We start from the raw sequence: 21,074 nt of genomic DNA on the forward strand, positions 1-21,074 counted from the left end.
CTTTGCTGTTTAAGAAAATGGCTTTATTGGTCAATGGTAAAGAAACATATTGGTGGGGACTTTGTGAGCTACGGTTTTGTGTAAGGCCTGAGGTAGCTTTCAGGGGATTTGTGTAAGAGAGGAGCTCCAGATGCTATATTCGAATACACTAAAGCTCACTGGTGCATGCCCTTCCACCAGTGATAAAGATCATAGCCCCACTATGACTTTGTAGATGGTTTTCAAGAATTGCTTTGAGCAACAAATTCAGACCTCTGGAAAATCTGGTGATGAACTTCTTCTTTACTATGCTCTAATTCTGATATCTATTATAATTTATGAGTGTTTCCATATTAAAAAATTCTTGTGATTTTAGGCAGTAGAAGAAATTTCAATTAAATTAATAAGTTATCTTTGGTAAGAAACTTCTTATTTCTGGGGCCGTTATTTGTTCACAGCATTAAGAAATGATTTAATAATTCATCTTTCCTGGTTCAATGACTACACAAATCCTGATTAACATAAGCATTAATGAATTGTTAAAAGGTGATCCATTCATTCACTACATGATTGAGCACATTCTTCCCTTGTTTGTATTTTTAAATAGTGCAAGAAAAAATAAAATCTTACCTGTAAACCATCACCGTCCATACTATAGTCACTAAAAGTATCCGATATCTCTTTGCGGTTAGGAAGCATCCATGAATAAAGAAGGGTAGATGAGGGCCCAAGATAACTGGGAATCCTTGACAGACATACCAGTGCCATGGATGAGATCCATAAAATTTACCCAAGTCCTTTAGCACATTAAACTTCAAAAAATTAAGTTGAACAAATGTCCACTGAAATATTTGAAAACAATAGGAGTTAGAAATACAATAGAGCTGTGTGAATTCTGAGCATTTCAGGATCTGACACAATCTTGACCAATATGAAGTATCAAGTTCATTTATTACACTTTAAAAATATGAAGGAACAGTTTCCAGAATGCTGGTATCCAAAAACCATTTCTGTGTTTATACCTAATTACTATGATAACTAAATCGTTCTTAACTATTATTGATATCTTCAAAATCTTTATTTTTATGTCCTAAAATCTTATGTACTATTGTGAAAATTGCTTTAAAGATTCAAAGAATACAGGCACACAGTTCATACTTATTTTGGAGGCATTGATTGGCCTGCAGTAAAATTTTGCCTAGGTTTACACCGTGTAGTGGGTTCCTAAATTTGCATTTGTAACATCTACACCAAAAATATAAATATGTATCACTAGACCATAAATAATATGCTTCTGGGTGTGTGTGTGTGTGTGTGTGTGTGTGTGATACTTCTGTAGATCTGTGCTCTTACTGATGTAGGTACTGTCCCTTCCATGGTGAAGAACTGCAACCTATCCACATCTTGTACATCTGCCCATATCCTTCCATAAATCCTCCAAAGGTGGGGTCACCCTGATGAGTTGGGGAGTAATCTTCTAGGGGTTTTGACATTATGTGTGTGGGCTGTCCACCTGTCGGTTATCTCTTGCTACAGGACCATCCTACCTCCTGGTTTGGTTATACATTTTTTGATGAAATGATTTAAACCACTCTTGTGCATAATTCAATGGTAACATGCTACAGTATATTCATGTTCATCAGGCATCTCTCTGTTGATCTTTGGTTGATCCACAATTCCATGATTTGCAGTAATAGCATCTCTGAAGAATACTGACGTTAAAAAGTTGGGTTTCTGTTTCAGGGAGAAGCTTGGGGTCCTTAAAAGCACTATGCATTTTCCCAAATGAAATCCAGTCCACTATCTTCCTCCTACTCAATTTTGGGTTAGGTTCTTTGTCATCTCCTGTAGTGTTGAAGATAAATGTACTAGTGTATTAAGTCTGAAAAATAAGCATTTTTCATGCCCTCGGTTTTTCCTGTGTGAATAGCCGGGCTGAGCTTGATGCAGTCAGCACAAGTGCATTTAGAAGGCTTTATCACCTATATGTAATCTCTCTTCCATCGGGGCTCTGCCCTGGACATATTCCATGCTAGTGTCCAGCACCTTTGGCAAGCATACGGCTATCTGCTTTATGACTCCCTTGATGCCAGAATGTTGCTAAATAAAGTTATCTCTGTTTTTGCATTTTTGAGAGCCATTAAGATAGTATTTTGCTTCAGTGCATGAAATAATTTTTGATAGTCAACAGATAATAAGAATAGCAGGATCTTATATTCTCTTCATCTTTCAGTTCACTATCTATAGACATCTTCTGCAGAGTATCATTACAAAAATCTACTTTTTCCCTCTTTATATCTTATGAGGGATGTCTTCAATATATGTGGTTATTCTCATGAATTTGAACAGACTAAGAAAACAGGCACAGGACTCTGCAGTGCTAATAAAGTTTCAGTCCTATTTTTTCCAGTAATAATAATGGCTATTATTTTTCCCCCAGCATTTAGTGTTGTCCTCTTTCTGATATCTTGAGAATTCCGTCAACACTGTGTTATGTCCCTAACAAACCTCTCTTCATATCTGGTTACTGGAGCTTCTTTTTCCATTTCTGCCGGGACTACAACGTTCTGAGTCCAAATGCTGCAGTTTCAGTGTCACTGCTGGAGAAACTGAATTGCAGAGGACTGAGGATCATTTTGTTGGTTACTGCAACCCTGATGGAACTTTTCCATCTTTCATCTGTTCTCCCAATTTCATTCTTAAATGCTCTCATGACAATCTGGCTTCCTTAAGTCTCTTCCCGAAGTTTCTGTAGACTTGCTTTTCCTTCTATTTCTCAATGTTTTATGAAATGATAACATCCGTAATCTTCCAAGCCATCAGCCTTTGTAAGATTTTACAAACGGGTTTATATTCCAAACTTCTCTCTGTCACTGGCTACCAAATCTCTCTGCATTCAGGGAGATTTTTTCCCAGCTGAGGTGGTTTCTAGAATTGATAACCTTATTGTAGTGACTAGTTAACACTAGGTTAAACATCTTTAGGAAATCATGAAAGTTACTGTTGATGTCCTTTTTCCATTTCCCATTTTCCACTATTAATTAAGCTTGTTTCAGTAGGACAGCTGAGAGGTATCTTTGCTGTATGATCTTTTAATTTTTGTCTTCTAATTTAATATTGGTTTTGACCTTTGCTTTCCTAAGTTGATGGCCTGACTAGTCAGTCAGACTGCTAACTAATTCTGAAATGATTCCCACCCACATCACTAAGTTGTTGTTTCCTGTATGTTAAAATATAATTATTTTCATTTTTGTAAAAACACCTACCATTTCCTGATTCTTTTCTTAAATGAAGTATCCATCAAAGATAGGTAAAAAGGTTCTGTGGTTTACAGGCCTCTGACCTCTGTTTCTCAATCTCAAGTCACATTTCGCAACATAGTTTTTGCTGACTTCTCCTACGCCCACTTTTGCATTGAAGTAGATGAGTCATTAAAGTATATATTGGTTTAATTTGGAAGGTCTTCACTTTTTTATAGACTTATTCTACTCTTCAACACTTGCAACATACGTTGGTACATAAATTATAGTTATTTTCATGGCAGTCTTTTTGCAAATGCTCACAAGCATGGCAATATAAGATTATTAACTATCCCATGAAGTTTCTTGTTACATTTAACTCCAGGAAAATGTAAAGATTGAGATGATTCCGTTTGCCCAGTATTACATTGGTTCAGATATTAGAAAAAGATCTATTTAGAGTACCAACAGTAATATGAATGTTTATGGACAGTCTAAAAACTGATTTCAGCACCTTTCATTCCCTTTTCTGCTGTGTTGCTGCAGTTACTGTGGAAGTGAATTGCAGAGGACTGAGGATCATTTTGTATGGAGATATGCCATGTACTTTAACTAAATGGAATCACTGTGCTTCCTTAGAGCATGTATACCTGATGTTTCTAAGGAAGTGAAAGTAAATGACTAATAATTAGAAGTCATTATTTAAATCTAACAACTCTGATTAATCAGAATGGGGATGAGGTAATTGTGTTAATTTTCTGGATGAGTAAGTTATTAAATAATATCTTTTAGTTTCAACCTTTTTTGCTAAAAATAGAAAACCTTAGTATACTTTTCTGATTCATCTACTAAAGACTGCTAAATCTACTGAGCAGGAATTGTGTTAAATTATAAGCTATTGGGTTGAATTTCACTGGTCCCTTGAGCATACTTTGGAAGTTTTTTTTTTTTTTGAGTAAGTCCGTATCAGCTGTTTGGCTTTATACTTTTTTGTCTTCAAAGATGAAGGCAGAAAAATACTATGATTGAATATTCTGGTTAATCCAGGTTTGACTGTACTAAATTTCAAATAGCTACTAATACATTTAGACTCACCTGACCAAAAAATATACGATCAATAATCAAAGAAAAACCCAAAGTGACTAGCCTGGAAAAAAAGTAGATAAAAAGTGATCATTCGCTTTAGTCTGAATCTACTAAAAATCAAATATTTGCAATTGTAAGTTTCCTAAGATATCTGCATTAAACCCTTTCATACTGCTTTGCTGTAATATCAAATAAATATTTTCAAATTGAGAAATTGCCTCTAATCTGACATTTTGAAGTTCATTTTCTTCTGTTTTTCTTTTAAGCTAAGTTTTAAATTGGTTATAATTGAGTGTAGAACTAGTCTGTCTCATGCCCTCAAAGTTTATATTTCAGAACATTATCAATATCTCAGTGTGGATTGAGGATGGCATAGAATAATAATACATAGCAGGGCATATTTGGGGCCTGGAAATATATAAGATCTTTATAAATAATATGCTCAAAATACTTAAGAGTGGATTCATTATGTTGTTAGGCAATGCTTAATTGGTTAGGTACAGCGGTATGTTGGATGACAGGAAGAGAATTCAAAATGACTTTGATTAATACATGAAATGCCCACCATGACCCAAATCACCCACAGGCTATTTGCTTACAAGCCTTTTCAGCTTACTACCAATAATAATACTGATTTAGAATGTTTACTGAGATATTTTAAATGATCATTTAAGAGTTATTACTGAATGGGGCAAATTCTAAGAAGGATGACATAAAAGAGAAACCTTTTATGTAAACAGTTTTTATAGAATCATGATAAGGTAGCATGACTAAAGTGTTGACTTTTTTTTTGCTTTGTTGGACTATAATATTTCTTACTGCCTTCAAAAAATACTCAACAAGTCTAGAAGAGGTAATTAAAATCCTATTCATAACGTATACTCAAAGTTAGAAAAACTGATAGACAATTTTAAAGGATACTTACCCAACAGGAATAAAATGATGTAGAACAAGGTCAAGTTTTTTCTGCTCTTGCCAGAAATGTATAAAGAGCAAAGGTACCCATGGAATGACAGCCGTTGGACGAATAATGAAGGCAAGTGCTACCAGGGATGAGTACATAAAACTATAAACAAGTAAAATATGTCAAAGTTCTAATATATTTCTTATTTTAAAAGTTAATTATTTTTTGAATTGTGATATACAAAGGATATTGAAAATGATTACATTTTCTTCTTGTTAAAGAAATTATTCCCAAGTTTTACTGCTAATGTCTAGTTTATAAAATATACAAATATGGCTGAAAAGCACACTATCATATACCTTTGTCACTAGCCTTTTTTTTAGTGCTGGTAAACAATTATTAAATTTATATTTTCCCTAAGTCAACTATAACTTTCATTCTGATCTTTCAATTAAACATTTATTTTTCTCTTCCTTCCACCTTCCACCTCAATTGAAAAAAAGAAAAAGCCAAAGCCTTATAACAGATATGTATAGTTAAGAAAAATTCTTGCATTGGCCATGTCCAAAAATGTGTCTCATTCTGTCACAGGCCTTCTAAAAACATTCCTGATCAAAGGATAAAGGTCTTATAAAGCAGAGAGAGGAAAGACACTTAGAGAATGTAAGCAGTGACACTATGAGAATACATGGCATTTTGATTTGGAAGTAAATTGTTAAAGTTTCCAATCCAACAGAATTTATAGGCAGTACAGTGAATGACTGAAGACTAAATCATTTTGGAAAAACCAATAATTCAATAAATATTTAATAAGCACTACTAGGCATGAAAATTTAAAAAAGAATGATATAGTCATTGCTCTTAAAAATTTTTCTTTCTACTCAGGCAATACAACATATATGCACATTAGTAAATATAAAACAGTTCCAGGAGGGAGAGGACACTTGATGAAAATCAGTGCTTACTGTGAATACAGCAAAGAGATCAGTTTTGCTGTTTTCAGGACTGAAGCAGGAGAAAGGAACTGAATAATAAGTTATTATATTTGGTATTTCCAGTGTCCTACAGCAGGGATCAATAATTATATCCAAAGGTCTAATTAAAGTAGGATGCCTCACCTGTTCACAGATTTTGACCCTTCCAGTGGGTAGTAGAAAAGGGCAAAGATTGTAAGAACAGTCTCCATAGTGTTTGTGAGAGTTCTGGTGCAGCAATACCATGTAAACCAAGAGCACAGCTGGCAAAAGAACTAAGAACAATTATATGCAGTGATGTATGGAGGAGGCAATGAAAAGGAGCTCCTAAACCCTTTCCTACAGAAATAAGCACAAAATTCTACAGTATTATAGAAAATGTCATAATTTAGCTGATATTAAACAATTATCCACATCAAATATTCATAGATTACAGGATTTAAAACTGGAAGAAGATCTTTAGTCCAACTCTCTGTTTTACAAATGAAGAAACTGAGGCCCTAAGGAGTGAAATGGCTTGCCCAGGGTCATATAGAAAATAATAGACAGAGCTGGGATTTGGTGGAAATCTACAAAATAGAGTGCTTAAAAAGAACCTCACAGAATTTAACAAGCTCCTGTGTGGTCACTTTGGCAACTTTTACTAATTCACATTTCCATCTCTATTATGTGGATAAGTTTAATAAGGATAATTCCTTAATGATAGTAAACCTCTGAAACTGTGAATTTCTCCTCAGAGATATTGACATTACTGGTATTTGACGGCAAGTTCTATTAGTGTCTGGCACATACTTAGCAGATACTTGTTGAATGATTTCTGATCAGTGATCTACAATATATTTGGCTTTGTTTTTAATAAATGTACTAGATTTATTGGAATGCTAAATAATCATATGAAATATTTAAAGCCTAATGGTGCTGCTTTATGATGCTGAAATGCGCTTATTTAAATGGCAAGTTGTGTTAAATGGATTCATTATGTGAAATTTAAAATAATAAAGCTTTATAAAAATTAAAATTATTTATCATTTCTAAAAGTATCCCTAGGGAATAAACTAGTTGTATACCTCCAGGCGCCTGTAGAAGCCAGAAGGAGAAGTTTAAAGCCAGAAGCCTGTAGAAGTCAGAAGGAGAAGTTTAAAGTTCTTCTTCATCAAGGGAAGACTCAACAGAAAAAGTTCTCTTAGTATGTATAATAATATTTAAAAGTTATTCAGCTGTATCATTTCCTAGCCAAAGTGTTATGATGCTTCCATTTATTTATTTTAAAAATATTTTTAACAATTGAAATGTATTCAACTTCTATAAGAATTATTCAGCGAGACTTCCTAAAAAAAATCAATAAATTACTGCACAATTTATCTGAGAAGTTGACATGTCTAAAATCCTAATGCTGAGGCTACATGATTTAACTGAACTTTACACTAATTCTAGTAATTAACTGCTTTCACGATTATGCTCTGCTACTGTTTATACTATCAGCTCATTCACAATAAATAAGCTTTCTTTACACTTTAGGTTTTTTGGAGGAAAAAGAAAAAAATTCAAATCATAATCATGTTTTGTAAATTGCATCTTTTGTAGCTGGGGATACATGAGGTGAATAGAGATTTTTTTTAAAATTGTGAAAAAATTATGCTAAACCGTTCCATGCTAAACAGATGGTTTTTAAGGCATAAGGATGCTTACCTCTTATATCTTTATAGTAACTCATTTGACTTGTACCTTTCTCTTTCCCATAAGTGAAATTTATAAAGTATAGTGGGTAGTTTTCTGGCCTAAGCAATATGTAATATGTATTAAGAAGTGAAACTGCTCTGTAGGCATCCTCAAGCCATGTTCCACAAATCAGACTGTAAGCATTAACGGCTCTGATATTTTGGCTCTTTCTGTTGTTCTTCTAGTTCTGCGTATACCCCTATGTTTAGGACTTGAGACCTGGATCCATTTTTAATAACCAATTAAAAAGAAATAGGGAAGAGGAAAAAAAAATCAAGGAATAATCTTAAGGGCTTTAATACTAAAACTTTAACTTGAAAATGGTCTAAATGACTTTGCTACTTAACAGTGTGATATTAGCCAGGTTCCTCAACCTCTCTGGGCTTCAGTTTCATCATCTTTAGAATGACAGGGTTGGACTATATGATGCTTAAGGTCTCTTTTAGCTCAAAATCTTAAGATCCTATGAACTTTGAGAGAAAGTGCCTGTAGTTTTATTAAAATATTATATTTTCAGTAGGTAGCAGTAGCAATAGCAGGATGAATCTCCCTTTAAAAAGGGTTGAGAGGAAGGGAGATGCAGCAGCTGTTTGTATTGACAGGTTTCAAGACCATCTACATAATGACATGAATTGTTTTCTGGAAATAAAAACACATTTACTCACACACACTCACACACACACACTCACTCACTCACTCTACTGTGAGTAGAATGCTGTGCTTTGAGTCAGGAAGACCTGAGTCTGAATTCTGCCTCAGACACTAACAACTGCATGACTTCAGGCAAGTCACTTAACCTCTATTTGCTTGTTTCTTCATCTGTAGAACTTGGATAATAGCACCTATATTTCCAGGTTGTTGTAGGGATCAAATTGACAATATAAAGTACTTTGCAAACTTTAAAGTGTTATATAAATGTTAGCTATTATTATTAAAATTATTTATGGGTACTTCTAACAACAGAATTCTAGCCCTTTTTCTATCTAATTTATGCCCATATGAATCAATCAACTAACATGCATTTTTAAAGAGTTTAGGGGAAAGACATACCACCCATTTTGCCACTTCTTGTTTTTCTAGTTGCCTCACCAGTGAGTAAAGCCTCACATCTGCTACAGCAGACAGAAGTGCTTGGGCAAGTCTAGGAACCCAAATCTAAAAAAGCAAAGAGAAAAATAAAAGTCTGTGGTATAAACTGAAAAAAGGAGCTATGAAAACTGGTTCAGTTGGTATTCTAAATGTCATACTTAACCTACCACTAAGAGAGTTTACATAATTTACCAGATGAAAGGCATAGAAGATGGAGAATTACGTAAGGGCTATTATCATTTAAATATTAAGTTTGGACAACTAATAAAGTTAGCACTTTGATAGAGCTGTGATCTCATTAACATGGGCACTCTCCAACAATGCATACTGTAACCCATTCATCCTTGGCCATTACTATATTAGTGACTAATAAGAAGGTAACTCAAAATTATAAGCAATGTTAGCCATCTGCTTATTGTATATACCAGTTTGGAAGTATTTGTAGTTTTTTAATAATGCAATCAATTATTTGAAATAAGGGTCAAAATAAAGGCTTCTGGTAAAGTTTAAAAATCATATTTTTGGTCAAAGTAACAATTCCCCCCAAAGCCTCATAACTCAGCAATCACTTGGAAATCTGTGATTTGGCTCCTTAATGAACCTGAACTAGCCAGTAAGGCTATCATAGTAATAAGTCTACATACACAGTAATCACTCAGAAGAAAGTTATGTCTATTTTTAACTTTTGTAAATCAAATTGTGTTCTTCCATTAAAATTCCAGAGATGTTTTTACCTTCAATTGTCAATAACTTCTAGCTAAAATTTTTCTCCTAAGTTAAAAAATATCACTGGGAAAACACTGTCTGTGGTAACGACTTTTGTAAATGTCACCTTACATGTGTTTGTGCAGCTCTCTGCAAAGCACGGGTGTATTCTTTATGAGAAACAGTGGAAAGCGCAATGGACTTCAGAGTCACAAGAACTGTTTGGTCCCTGTTCTGATACTTAATGATAGTGTGATGAGACAAGTTACAACCACTCTGAGCTTTGGTTAATTCATTTATAAAGTGGCAATAATACTTGCAGTTTCTATCTATCAGGGTTTGTCACAAGGAAAGCACCATATAAACTGTGAAGTTCTCTATGTTTGGGGTTTTTAGATCAGGTTTTCTTTAAGCAGGGCTAACCTCTACTGAATCTTATATTAGACTCTGTACCTATAGAGTGATTAATACGTCACAGGTCTTTGGGACCAAAGTACTCACAGCTATGATCTGACCTATGACATACAGCTCCTCAGCATTGAATCTCACTGAAACAAACTTATATTGCGCAAATATTACTATTTTAGTTGCTATATGAGCTATTATAGAAAAATGAAATAAACCTTGCAGTAACAAATAGCCTTGGTTACTTTTATTTAAACTTACCAGCAACTGGACACTATCCTTTGCGAAGAGATACAGAATCTTATACATGCTTGCAAAGATTAAGGGGTAAGAGTAACCTCTCAAACCTTCAACCCATTCCCAGGTCAAATAACCATAATTAATAATATTAAGGATAAAATGACAAGTAATACTGAAGTGTAAAATAGTTTTCCTATTCTATTCTCATTCCCAAATTTCAAAAATCACTTTAAAAAAAAAAGATTCAAAAAGCACTCGGGTAGGCCAAAATACTTCCCTTTTTGTAATGGGAATTCTAGGAAAACCTCCTTCATTACCCAGACTCCAAGCCACCAAAGGTCCATAGCATATTTTCTACTTAGGCATCCTCCCACAACATGCAGTGTATTGGAGCTCAATAGATGCTTGAATGCTTATTTAGGCAACACTGCCCCTCGAGAAAAAGTGTAAGAGGTGGATTAGAGAAAAATGTAAGAGAATTGCAAATTAGTTTAAAATATATATAGGGGTTAAACATAATAACTAAAACAGTTTTAGTTTGGTAAAAAAAAAACTCTAAAGGATATCTGAAAACCATGTGATGTGCAACTTCAAGAGACTGCCAATATTCATCAGGAACAAAGCTTGTCTGGACTAAAAAGCAGTTAAGTATTCTTAGAGATATGGTAAATAAGACCAGGTAAATGTTTTCACCGAGAAGATCTGAGAAAGCAAAACCAACATTTGTGGTACCAAGGTTAAAACAGGTTAATTTCCCCAACTTTAATGTATTTTGCTAGAGATATATAATTGAAGCATTTTTACTAAGTAGCCTTTGTCCAAGCCCTTGTCCTTGGCCTCACCCATCTACTCAAGATCATTTCCTGGAGAAGGGCCTAAGACAACAGGCCCCTAATCTTGCCAACTCTAATGGCCAAGACCCCACTAGATGGTTTTAGACTGTTATGTGCCACTGGCCTTTGAAGGAGGGTGTTCTCTAACATGTCTGTACACATAAAATTTTATGAGAGGCAATGTGGAGCACTGGACAGTCAGGAAGAATTGGGTTCAGGTTCAAGTCTTGCTTCTTGCTATTTGGTGACAGTGTGAATCTTGTACAGTAATCTTAGGTCAGTGGTCTCCAATGTGAAGGTCATGGCCCCATGCGGGGGCTGTGGAATAACTTTAAGGAGGTGGTACTGAGTTGATCCAAAAGGGATATATGACCAATGGGAAGATAATCTTTAAATTGTTTCACCCCCTAAACACTACCCATAACACCCCTTTCAAACCCCCCAAAACCTACCTGGTCATAATCTACCTGGACCCAAACACCCAGCCCATGAGCTTACCACTGGCTTTTTATTTTCAATGTAGAGGGATGACTAGACATGATTACATCATACACACCCTAAAATTATTCTTCTTCCAAACTTTTTTCTGTGGAGTGTACCACCATCCTTCCAGTCACACAGGTTTTATCCTTATCTCCTCTACCTTACTTCTCATATCAAGCCAGTTATCAAGCATTATCATTACTTCCACAACATCTTTCCCAATAGGTTCCTCTCCACTTATATAGCGAATACCAAAATTAGTATATACATTTTGAGGGTTTGTGATCAAAAACTTTTTACTGATGGGATGCAGTCATAAAAATTTGTAGACTACTGCCCTAAGCAATTCTCTGACTATAAGTTGAAGACCTTGCCAACTGCATTGGTGAAGGAAGGAGCCTCCCTGGGATTACCTTATGCTAATGAAAATATAGTGGGGGAGATACAATTTCATACAAGTTCTTTGCATAAAGAGAAACTTTGGTTTGGCATGTAATGAATTAACCAGACAATTCCTACATGTAGTTCTCCATGGAAAAATCCTATTTATAAGTTGCCTGCGACTATAGCTTTGGACATATACAGCACAGTGGCACACCAGTTGTAGGTGTGTACTGCCTGATGTACTCATGAGGTCTTACTTGGGGATATCTGCTCCTTTTTTTAATCTGCCTGTCACCTGGATTCCAATTCCCCCTTTTTCCTTATTCTCCTCCCCTCTAACACAGTGCCAGGTTGCTGGTGTTGATCCGGCATGTATGCCCTTTATCATTCTTTTTTTTGCCTGGCACAGAAAGATAAATTTTACCAGTCTAGCTCCTAGATGAAGATACAGTTACTTGCTTCTGTGAATTCAGGCAGATAGTGCTTCCTAGTAATGTGATAAAGATTCAACATTTGTTCTTGGTTACCTTAAAGTTCTGATGTATGGTTGAGGAGGACACATATGCTACAATTACCACCTTCCTCTCCCTTGTATGGGCACAACTTTTTCTTCTAGGTCTTTGCATTTAGGGGAAAGAAGGAAGTGCTGTACAGGGCCATACCCTACTCTGGTCTCTCTCAATCCAAAAAGTGCTTGCTCCTTTCTAGATAGTGGACTAGAAATATGGTCCTTCTAGGACTGACCGTTCCTAAATACTGTAACTCTGGGCAAGTCAACCTCCCCTCCTCAAACTTGTTGGCTGTAAATTTCGGAGGCTGAACCAGATTAGGAGTTCTTAACCTTTTTTTGTGTCATGGACCCTTAGTGGTCTGGTGATGCCTTTCAAGCTCCTTTTCCAAATGTTTTTAAACGCATAAAAACACAGAGGAAACCAATTATTTAGTAAAGATGTATTTTTTTTCCCATTCAAGTTCATGGACCCCCTTGGACCGCCCCCATTTTTGAACTTATGAACAGGATTTTATATTTATTCCTTTTCAGTTTTATCCTATTAGAATCTGATCTTTTTTTTTTTTTTTTTTTTTTTTTGCTGATCCATTTTTTTAAAAAAGCAGTAGGGGTTAGGTGCCTTGCCCTGGGTCACACAGCCAGTAAGTGCCTGAGGCTGAATTTAAACTCAGGTCCTCCTGACTCCAGGGCAGGTCACCCGGCGATGTGGCCGGTTCCGACACTTCCCTTGCTGTGGGGCTCGACCCCGGATCTTCCCCAGTACTTAAGCTCCGATGGATGGAAGGGTTTTAGAGCCTGGAGGATGGGGGCCGGGGGAGATCTCAAGCGAGGTGGGGCTCATGCCCAGGTGGGCTCCAGGGCCTGGGGGGGTGGGGTGGGTTGTAACTAACCCCTGCGGAGAAGGAGATTCCCCCCCCCCCCTCCCAGCCCACGGAAACCACAGCCCCTGAGTGCGAGGCGCGGGAGTCTGCGGGGCTCCCGGGGCTCTCTCCGGCTTCCTGCCAATCATACGTTCACAAGACAACAAATGGGGGAGGGGGGCAAGAACAACTTCCTCCTGGAGGGGAGAGAGAGCTGGGGATTCTGAGAGGCGGAGAAAGGAAGGGAGGGCACTCCAGGCATCCTGAAACTCCGAAACAAGCCGCAGTTATTACAAATAATTACTAATAAACACTGCGGAAAAGGGGTCGGGGGTGAGGGAAGGAAGGCGGTGCAGGAGCTTTAAAAGCTAGTCCAGTAGTTAGAGCGGAAGCCGTGTCGCGGGCTCGGCCCTCTGGGTCCTACTGCCCCGCTCTCCACCAGCCCCAAGTCCCGCTTCGCGCCTCCCTCCTTCCCTCACCAAAGCGACTCCCAGCGCGCCCTTCCGGGGAGCTGCTGTACAATACAGACTTTCTCTTCCTCAGCTTCACCGTCTCGGGGGAGCTGCTCCGGCGCCTCCTGAAGAAGAGGCTGCCCCCGGCCCGCTCCATTTCCGAGCCGGCCGACAGTCCTCGTTCCTCGCAGCGCTCCCCTCCAGTACTCGGAGTGTCAGGTGAATGAGGAAACGTGTGACTTCGCCCTCCGCTCCGCTTGGCCTCTTCGAGCCGCCGTAGCCTATGGGCGCAGGGGTGCCTGGGAATTGGAGGGTTTTCCTCTAGGCCCCGGCCCTGAGGGACCCTCTTCTCTCTGCTGGAGCAGCTGTAACCCCGGAGCCGACCCTCTGGCTCGGGGAAGGTGAGGGGCCGCGGGCCATCCCTGCCAGGTTTTCGCCTTTGTCCCTCGGGAGCGATGGAGAGGAAGTCCCCAGATGGAAGCGGGAACCCCCCCCCCCCCCGGGCCGACAAACCCGGGAGGCCTCGATTCCTAAAATATTTTAAACTTCGTGTGGCCCCTCGAGTCACGGCGGGGCTGGAGCCCAGGGAGGGCCCGCCTAATGGCCCAGGGCAGGTGGAGGCGAACGACCCGGGACCAGATCCTGGCTCACCAGCTTACAAGCTGCGTGATCATGGACAGACCGCTTGCCCATTCTGGGCCTCAGTGTCTGCATCACTGTTACTGGTCCAGATGCTCTCTAAGGCCCCTTCCAGCTCTGGATATTATAAATCTTATAAGTCATCACACTTGGAGTTGGGAACAAAAATACCTCGCTTCCCAGGACTTTTTGGGAAAAGCCATTGCTTTTCTTACGGAGGCTTAAGACCCTAACCAAGTCCATGTTTGGTCATTCATTCATTCATTCACCCATTTAGTAAGCACTATTTGCAGGGAACTGCTAGGAACTGGGGGAGACACAGGGTTTAGATAATTCACTGCAACAAACGTGACTTGCTCCTTGCAGGGCTCTGGGATAAGGAAATACAAGGTTAAAAAAAGACCAAAACCTCTGCCTTTGAGGAGCTGACATTCTAGGAATTAGGAGGTTACCAAATCTACGTAAATAAGTGCAAAGCAGTTGGAAGCCAGATAGATCATTAACAACTGGAGTGGATCAAAGAAGGGCTACATGGAGAAGGTGGCACTTCCGGTTGATCTTTGAAGATTGACAAGGTTTCTGAGAGGCAGAGGAATTGAATGGGGAATGGAGGTGGGAGGTAGAATCTCAAAGTTGGGAAATGTTTAGCATTCCATTTTGGCAGGAAAAGAGTTTATGGTGGGGCATCCAATGGAGCTAGGCCTGGAGATAATAATAGCTGACATTTATATAATGCTTTGGTTATGTACTTTATCTCATTTGAACCTCACTCTATAGCCCTTCTAAGTAAGCATTACAGGTATTATTCTCATTTTGCAGCTGAGGCTCACAGAGGCTAAATAACTTGCTCAGCTTCTAGTCAGACAGGTAATAAGTACCAGAGGTTGGACTTGAACACAAATTTTTCTTAGTCCATGTCAATTACTTTGTCCTCTATGCTATACTGCCTTCATCACAGAGGACCTCAAATTCTAGGCTCAGGAGTTTTTATTTTATATAACAGCAGTGGGAAGCCACTGAGGATTTTTACTGGCGAGTGAACATGGGCAGACCTCTACCTTTGGAAGATTATTTTGGCATATATGTCAAGAAAGAGAGACTGCCCTCTATCCTCACTGACTGTTCAGCAGAATTGTTTGTTTGTTTTAGGGGAGAGTTTGTAGAAAGAAAACCAACCAGATAACCTTGATACACAGTATTGCATGATAAATATATGAGAGGGTTACAAATCAAAATGCTGTATGAAGTTCAAGAGGAGATTCTTACCAACACTTTTCTGAGAAAGGGTCCATGTCAGAAAAGGTTAAAAATCTGATCTGAGAAGAGGTGAGCTGGGCAGCTACTTGATACAAAAAGCTATATAAAGTTCAGGAGGAAAAGGTACCAACAGTGGGGATTAAGAATCACAGAAGGTTTCATGGAACAGTTGATAATTGAGGTGGGCTTTAAAAGGTGAATAGGAATTCAGCATTCCAAGGATAGATAATAATGAACAAAGTCAGGGAGATGGGAGTGAAGAGCAGCAGGGCATATTTGGGGGACCATAAGGTAGTACAGTCTATCCAGAGTATATAGTACATGTATAAGGGAGTAATATGAAAGCTAAGTGGCAAAATAGGTGAGTGCTGGGCCTGAAGTCAGGAAGATTCGTCTTCCTGAGTTCAAATCTGGTCTCGGAAACTTCCTAGCTGTGGGACCCTGGGCAAGTCACAACCCTGTTTGCCTCAGTTTCCTCATCTATGAAACGAGTTGGAGAATAAAATGGCAAACCACCCCAGTATCTTTGCCAAGAAAACCTCAAATGGGGTCATAAGAGTCTGACACAACAACAAGAGAATAATATGTGACAAATTTATAAAGGTGGAGTAGCACCATATCATGAAGGATTTTGAGTGCTAGGGAAAGGATTTTTAATTTCACTGGTAGGTAATAAGAATCAAGAAAATTTTAAAGAATGAAATTCCTTGACTGGAAATATTGAAAATATGAATACAGGGAAATCCATGGATATCTCTACCACTCCAACCCCCCCAAATTTGATGACAAAGTAAAATGACCATATAATCCATTTTATGAGAAAAATCGTTTATCCATCAAACTTGCCATTTTGAATAATACAGTATGCCAAACACTGATAAAAGGACGTGACTCTGTTCTCTACCAAAATAACAAAGAAAGGCTACATAAAACACTAAAGGATGACATGCCAAATTAATATTTTCCATTTTCTTTCTCTATATACAGACCTGAAGATATTTCTGTGGATACACACACATAACTTTTGAAAACATCCATTGTGGCCTGCTGCGTTTATTGATAAGATGTTTGGTAGATTGACTCTTCCTCAAATGTTTCTTGCAATTGTCTTTGGAGTTGCTGGAGGAATCTATATTTATCAACCAATCTTTGAACAGTATTCTCGAGATCAGAAAATATTAAAGGAAAAGTCACAAATTGTTCAAGAATCAGAAGAGAAGAAAAGTTAATGATGGACTTGAACTGTACTAGGTGCTTAAAACCCAAGTCTGTGACAAGATATACCTGTTATTATTTTGAGCATACTTAAGTCAAGAATAATGATTTAAGTGGTTCTTAATACTGTGTTTGAATTTTTCGTATACGTTTTTCTTGTTTGTCATATTGTCTTGACCTTCCTCAAGCCTGCTAATTTCCTTTCACTAAAATCAATATCTTAATGTTGTAGTTCTTTGGCACCAATTTCCCAGAACTTGTAGTGTGGGCACTTGCTTATGGGGGCAGTTTTGGGGAAGTCTATACAAGTGAGTATTAGTGGTATTTAGTAGGTCTTAGACGGGAGCTCTTTGACCTGAATTTCATGGACTCGCAGGGGGTCTACAGATTTCAAAGTGGGGGAGATCTCTGACCTTCTATAAGAAAAAGATTGCATCTTCATTTCAAAATGCTTGGTTTCTTTTTTAAATCTTATATATTTTATGTATTCGAAAATTTTTTTGAAAAGGGATCCATGACAGAAGAGGTTGAGAATCCCTGATTTGGGAGGAGATGATCTGGGCAACTGCCTGATGCAGAAGCTTCTACACTTAGTTTGAAAAGATTCAAATGCATACCAACTGACCAGAAGCTCCTCATCGCTCTAGTCTCCTCCCCAACCTTCACCTTCTCTATCTTCAGTCTGGTAAAGTAGAAAAGTACTAAGAATTGGACTTGCAGATGTAGCTGGACACCTGGTAGGTTCAAAGCAAAGCTTTGTATGTAGGAAAGGTGATACAGTGCGCATTATACTTCGTCGTAAAAATATGTAACACTGTCTTTCCATGTAACTAAACACCGATCCACAAATTATAGACCAATTTGTATCAAAAAGTGGAGTAGGGAAGGGAAAGAGGAAAGCTATAATTCAAGAAATACTTTTAAAAAATTAATTATCACCTACCCAATACCAGTTTAAAAGGCTTAGTGTTTTGATAGCTTTTGTGCAGCTTTTTAGCTTATGTTAACAAGGATACACACAATGCTTTTAAAATGTAAAGAACTGTTTTCCCTGCTGAATGAATTTAGTAAACTAGTAAGGTCTAATTTCAGTTATCTATGATAATTAAAATCTATAAATAATTACCAAAAATCATATACTAGGATGTGGCTGGTCAACAAATATTCTGATTTCAAATCCTGGCTCAACCAGTACAGTGTAACAAAATGACATATTTGAATAATTGCTGGTGTTACCTACAATGTAAATGATGATGCTGTTTAGCTATAAAGCAGAAATTATTATTTTGATAGAACTCCAGATGGCATGAGCAAAGTTCTACATGCAGAAATTTCACAGAAAAGATTATTTCATCTATATGTTATTGGGAATACCTATACATACACACACATACACATACATATATACATATATACATACACATACCTATTGGTAAAATACATCTGTATGTATTAGGGAAAAACAACTCTGAAATTCTCTGTAAAAATAGCAGTAGTATCTACTTTAATTCCATAGTCAGAATATATCCCTGGGAGAAATTTGTAGCATTATTTTCATAAGTAATTGTGCCAAACTGACAGAATATTAGTATTATTGAGAATTGTAGAAAAATAGTTTTTGGGTTGTTGCCTAGAGTTATTATCAAGAAATCAGGGTTTCCTTCTAAAGCCAAATGGATGTTAGCTGCAGATTGCAAAAAAAAAAAAATCCATCCCAGTTTTCATAGAAGTAGAAGAGTCATCAATGCTTTGGTAGCAAAAAGGCTGAGATCAAATGAGATGATAAATGGGAAGGTATTACAAGAAGTAGAAAACTCTAGACAAATTGTTCCCAAGTTACAACTTTGAGTTGTATTCCAGTAGTTGGTTGGCACTCAGAAAGCTTTTTTCTCATTTAAACTGTTACAAATTAAAAATTTTTTTTTCAATTTTTAGTTTACAATACTCGGTTCTACATAATTTTGAGTTCCAGATTTTCTTCCCTCCCTTCCCCCCTCCCTCCCCAAGAGGAATCCGATATATCTTCTACCTATGACTTCGCCTTGAACTTATTTACACATTAGTCAAGTTGTGGAGAAGAATTATGACCAATGGAATGAATCATGAGAAAGAAGAAACAGAACCAAAAAAACCCCAAAAAACAAGAGAGGAAAAAAAAGTGGAAAAAAAAGGTGAGCATAAAGTGTGCCTCAATCTGCATTCATACTTAATAGTTCTTTCTCTGGATGTAGATAGTATTCTCCATCGTGAGTCCTTTGGAGTTGTCTGATGCCCAGGCTAGCCCACGAATGCCTCTTTAATAGGAGAAAAGTGACTAAGCAAGCCAAGACTGGGGTCCCTGCACTCCATCTTTTCTATTTACATGGCATTTTAAATCTTACTTGCCTTTCCCATTTAGGGGACAGGAAGACCATCATGGCCAGTCATCTACACCCTGTTTGGTAAGCTCCAGTTTAGGGGCTAGGCCAAAGAACCTCTCCTTTACTATAACTACAATAAGACCAGGGCAAACTAGTCTACCAGTTCACCATGGCCCCCAGAAACTGCCACTGCCCAGCCCTTACTATCTTAGACCAGGGGTGGGGATTCAGTCAAAGGGCTGCACTTGACCTAAAGTACCACATGAGGCCACAGGTTCCCCACCCCTGGACTAGATAGTAATAGCAAGTCCATCCATAAAAACATGTCATCTGATGCCTGGAGTTGATAGTCTCTTCCATGGAGCAGTGCCATGGCTCTTCACATGGAAGGGACATTGTAAGATAGGGGTTTGTAACCCTGGCATTGCTTTTTCTTAAACACCAAGTAGCCATAGAACAGGGGATATGGAATAATTAACCAGAGATGAGTGGGGCAAAAATTGGGGCAGCTAGATTTAGCAGTGGCAGCAGACGGGGCTACATGAGATGGAATGCTAGAGGTATCTAACCTACACGTACTAGACGTAGCTAAACATTTTCATTTTATCCCAGAAGTCGTTTCCAGGCTGTTCCTCAAAGGGCACTTATACAAAGTGGAGACTTGTTTCAGCCATACGGGGAGGTACCTAAATTTAGGGCAATTGCTAATAGTTGTCCAAAAAGCATGCTTCGCTGTGAGAAAGTTCATTGCCATTTATTCAATTTAAGTTAGGACCATACGTTCACTTTGCCTTTTTAGCTCTGTGGTTGAGCAGAGGTGTTAAATAGGTGTCTATGCAATGCAGCCTGTAACACTAAAGAGTGCTGCTTGAACCAGATTAAAATGTAACTGGGAAATAGTTAACAAGATAAATGAAAGTACAATAGGACAGTTAATTTTCTCATGTAGTTGTCAGTCAATATGCGGTCCACAGGGATCCTTACAAACAGTATAGTAGCTCTGTTTCTACTTGAGTTTGGTACCCCTGATGTAGAGAATATCCAAAACTGAACCAAAAGACTGTTAAGATACTTTCCAGTTCTAGGAGTGGGGGGACAATACACAGAGGCCCCTGATTCATAGCCCCAGCGTTTGCTAGGAATTGGAAGCACAAGATGTCTCATGCCTCGATACTTTCTGGCTCCTGGAAGCTACCAGAATCCTGCCCTCAGGGAGCTTATAGTTTAAATGGGGAATGCCAATGCACAAACACTCACGAACTCAAAAGATAACAATCTAGGGTACTATACTGATACTAGATAAGTGATAACAGTTTTAGAGATTCCCTCCTTTTCTATTTTACTTTTAATAAACAATGATATTCACTTTCCCACTTCTAGTGGTAATGACTGTGGCCTCTCATATCCTAAAGACTTTGATTTTTTTTAATGATTCAATTCAATTAAGTTGCTTATCTGTGCTGGAGGAGATGGTTCTTCTTCTCACAATGCTTAAGTTTTAATGGAGGAAGACAATACATCAGGGACTGATGGCTGGGGGTGGTGTTTTGGTTACAAAATCCCATAGATGGAGCCACTGAGCAATTGACTGATGTAAACTTTCAAGGAACAGCAGTCTTGGTTCCCAGTGTTAGAGGTGGAACGCAGAGATGGGCAAATGTTACAAGGGTGGAGACATGGTGCATAAAGATGGCTGGGGAGCAGCATTGTGGTGGGCCTAGGTCGAACTGGTCTCTCAAT

The 21,074-nt window shown here is 38.1% G+C and overlaps 2 protein-coding genes across 2 annotated transcripts in view; one reads left to right on the forward strand and one right to left on the reverse strand.

Moving 5' to 3' along the window:
* The window catches only part of PIGB (phosphatidylinositol glycan anchor biosynthesis class B), a 28,850-nt gene extending 14,746 nt beyond the window's left edge, over positions 1-14,104 (reverse strand). The window contains exons 1-8 of the mRNA XM_036734638.1: positions 13,891-14,104; positions 10,907-11,042; positions 10,362-10,479; positions 8,952-9,056; positions 6,327-6,457; positions 5,230-5,370; positions 4,314-4,365; positions 610-821 (exon numbers count right to left, since the gene is read on the reverse strand). Of these exons, the coding sequence (XP_036590533.1) occupies positions 610-821; positions 4,314-4,365; positions 5,230-5,370; positions 6,327-6,457; positions 8,952-9,056; positions 10,362-10,479; positions 10,907-11,042; positions 13,891-14,020 (1,025 nt within the window). The 5' untranslated portion in view covers positions 14,021-14,104. The remainder of the gene's footprint in view (positions 1-609; positions 822-4,313; positions 4,366-5,229; positions 5,371-6,326; positions 6,458-8,951; positions 9,057-10,361; positions 10,480-10,906; positions 11,043-13,890) is intronic.
* Positions 14,105-16,750: 2,646 nt separating this feature from the next.
* PIGBOS1 (PIGB opposite strand 1) lies at positions 16,751-18,902 on the forward strand. The gene has a single exon (XM_036734639.1). The coding sequence runs from the start codon at positions 16,824-16,826 to the stop codon at positions 16,986-16,988; it is 165 nt and encodes a 54-aa protein (XP_036590534.1). The 5' UTR covers positions 16,751-16,823; the 3' UTR covers positions 16,989-18,902.
* Positions 18,903-21,074: the final 2,172 nt, after the last annotated feature.

This window comes from Trichosurus vulpecula, chromosome 8 (genome assembly GCF_011100635.1).
Source record: "Trichosurus vulpecula isolate mTriVul1 chromosome 8, mTriVul1.pri, whole genome shotgun sequence".
Classification (NCBI taxonomy): Eukaryota; Metazoa; Chordata; class Mammalia; order Diprotodontia; family Phalangeridae; genus Trichosurus; species Trichosurus vulpecula.

Excerpts from the sequence above, each read along its gene's own strand:
- PIGBOS1 (XM_036734639.1), top strand. The coding sequence starts at position 16,824 with ATGTTTGGTAGATTGACTCTTCCTCAAATGTTTCTTGCAATTGTCTTT.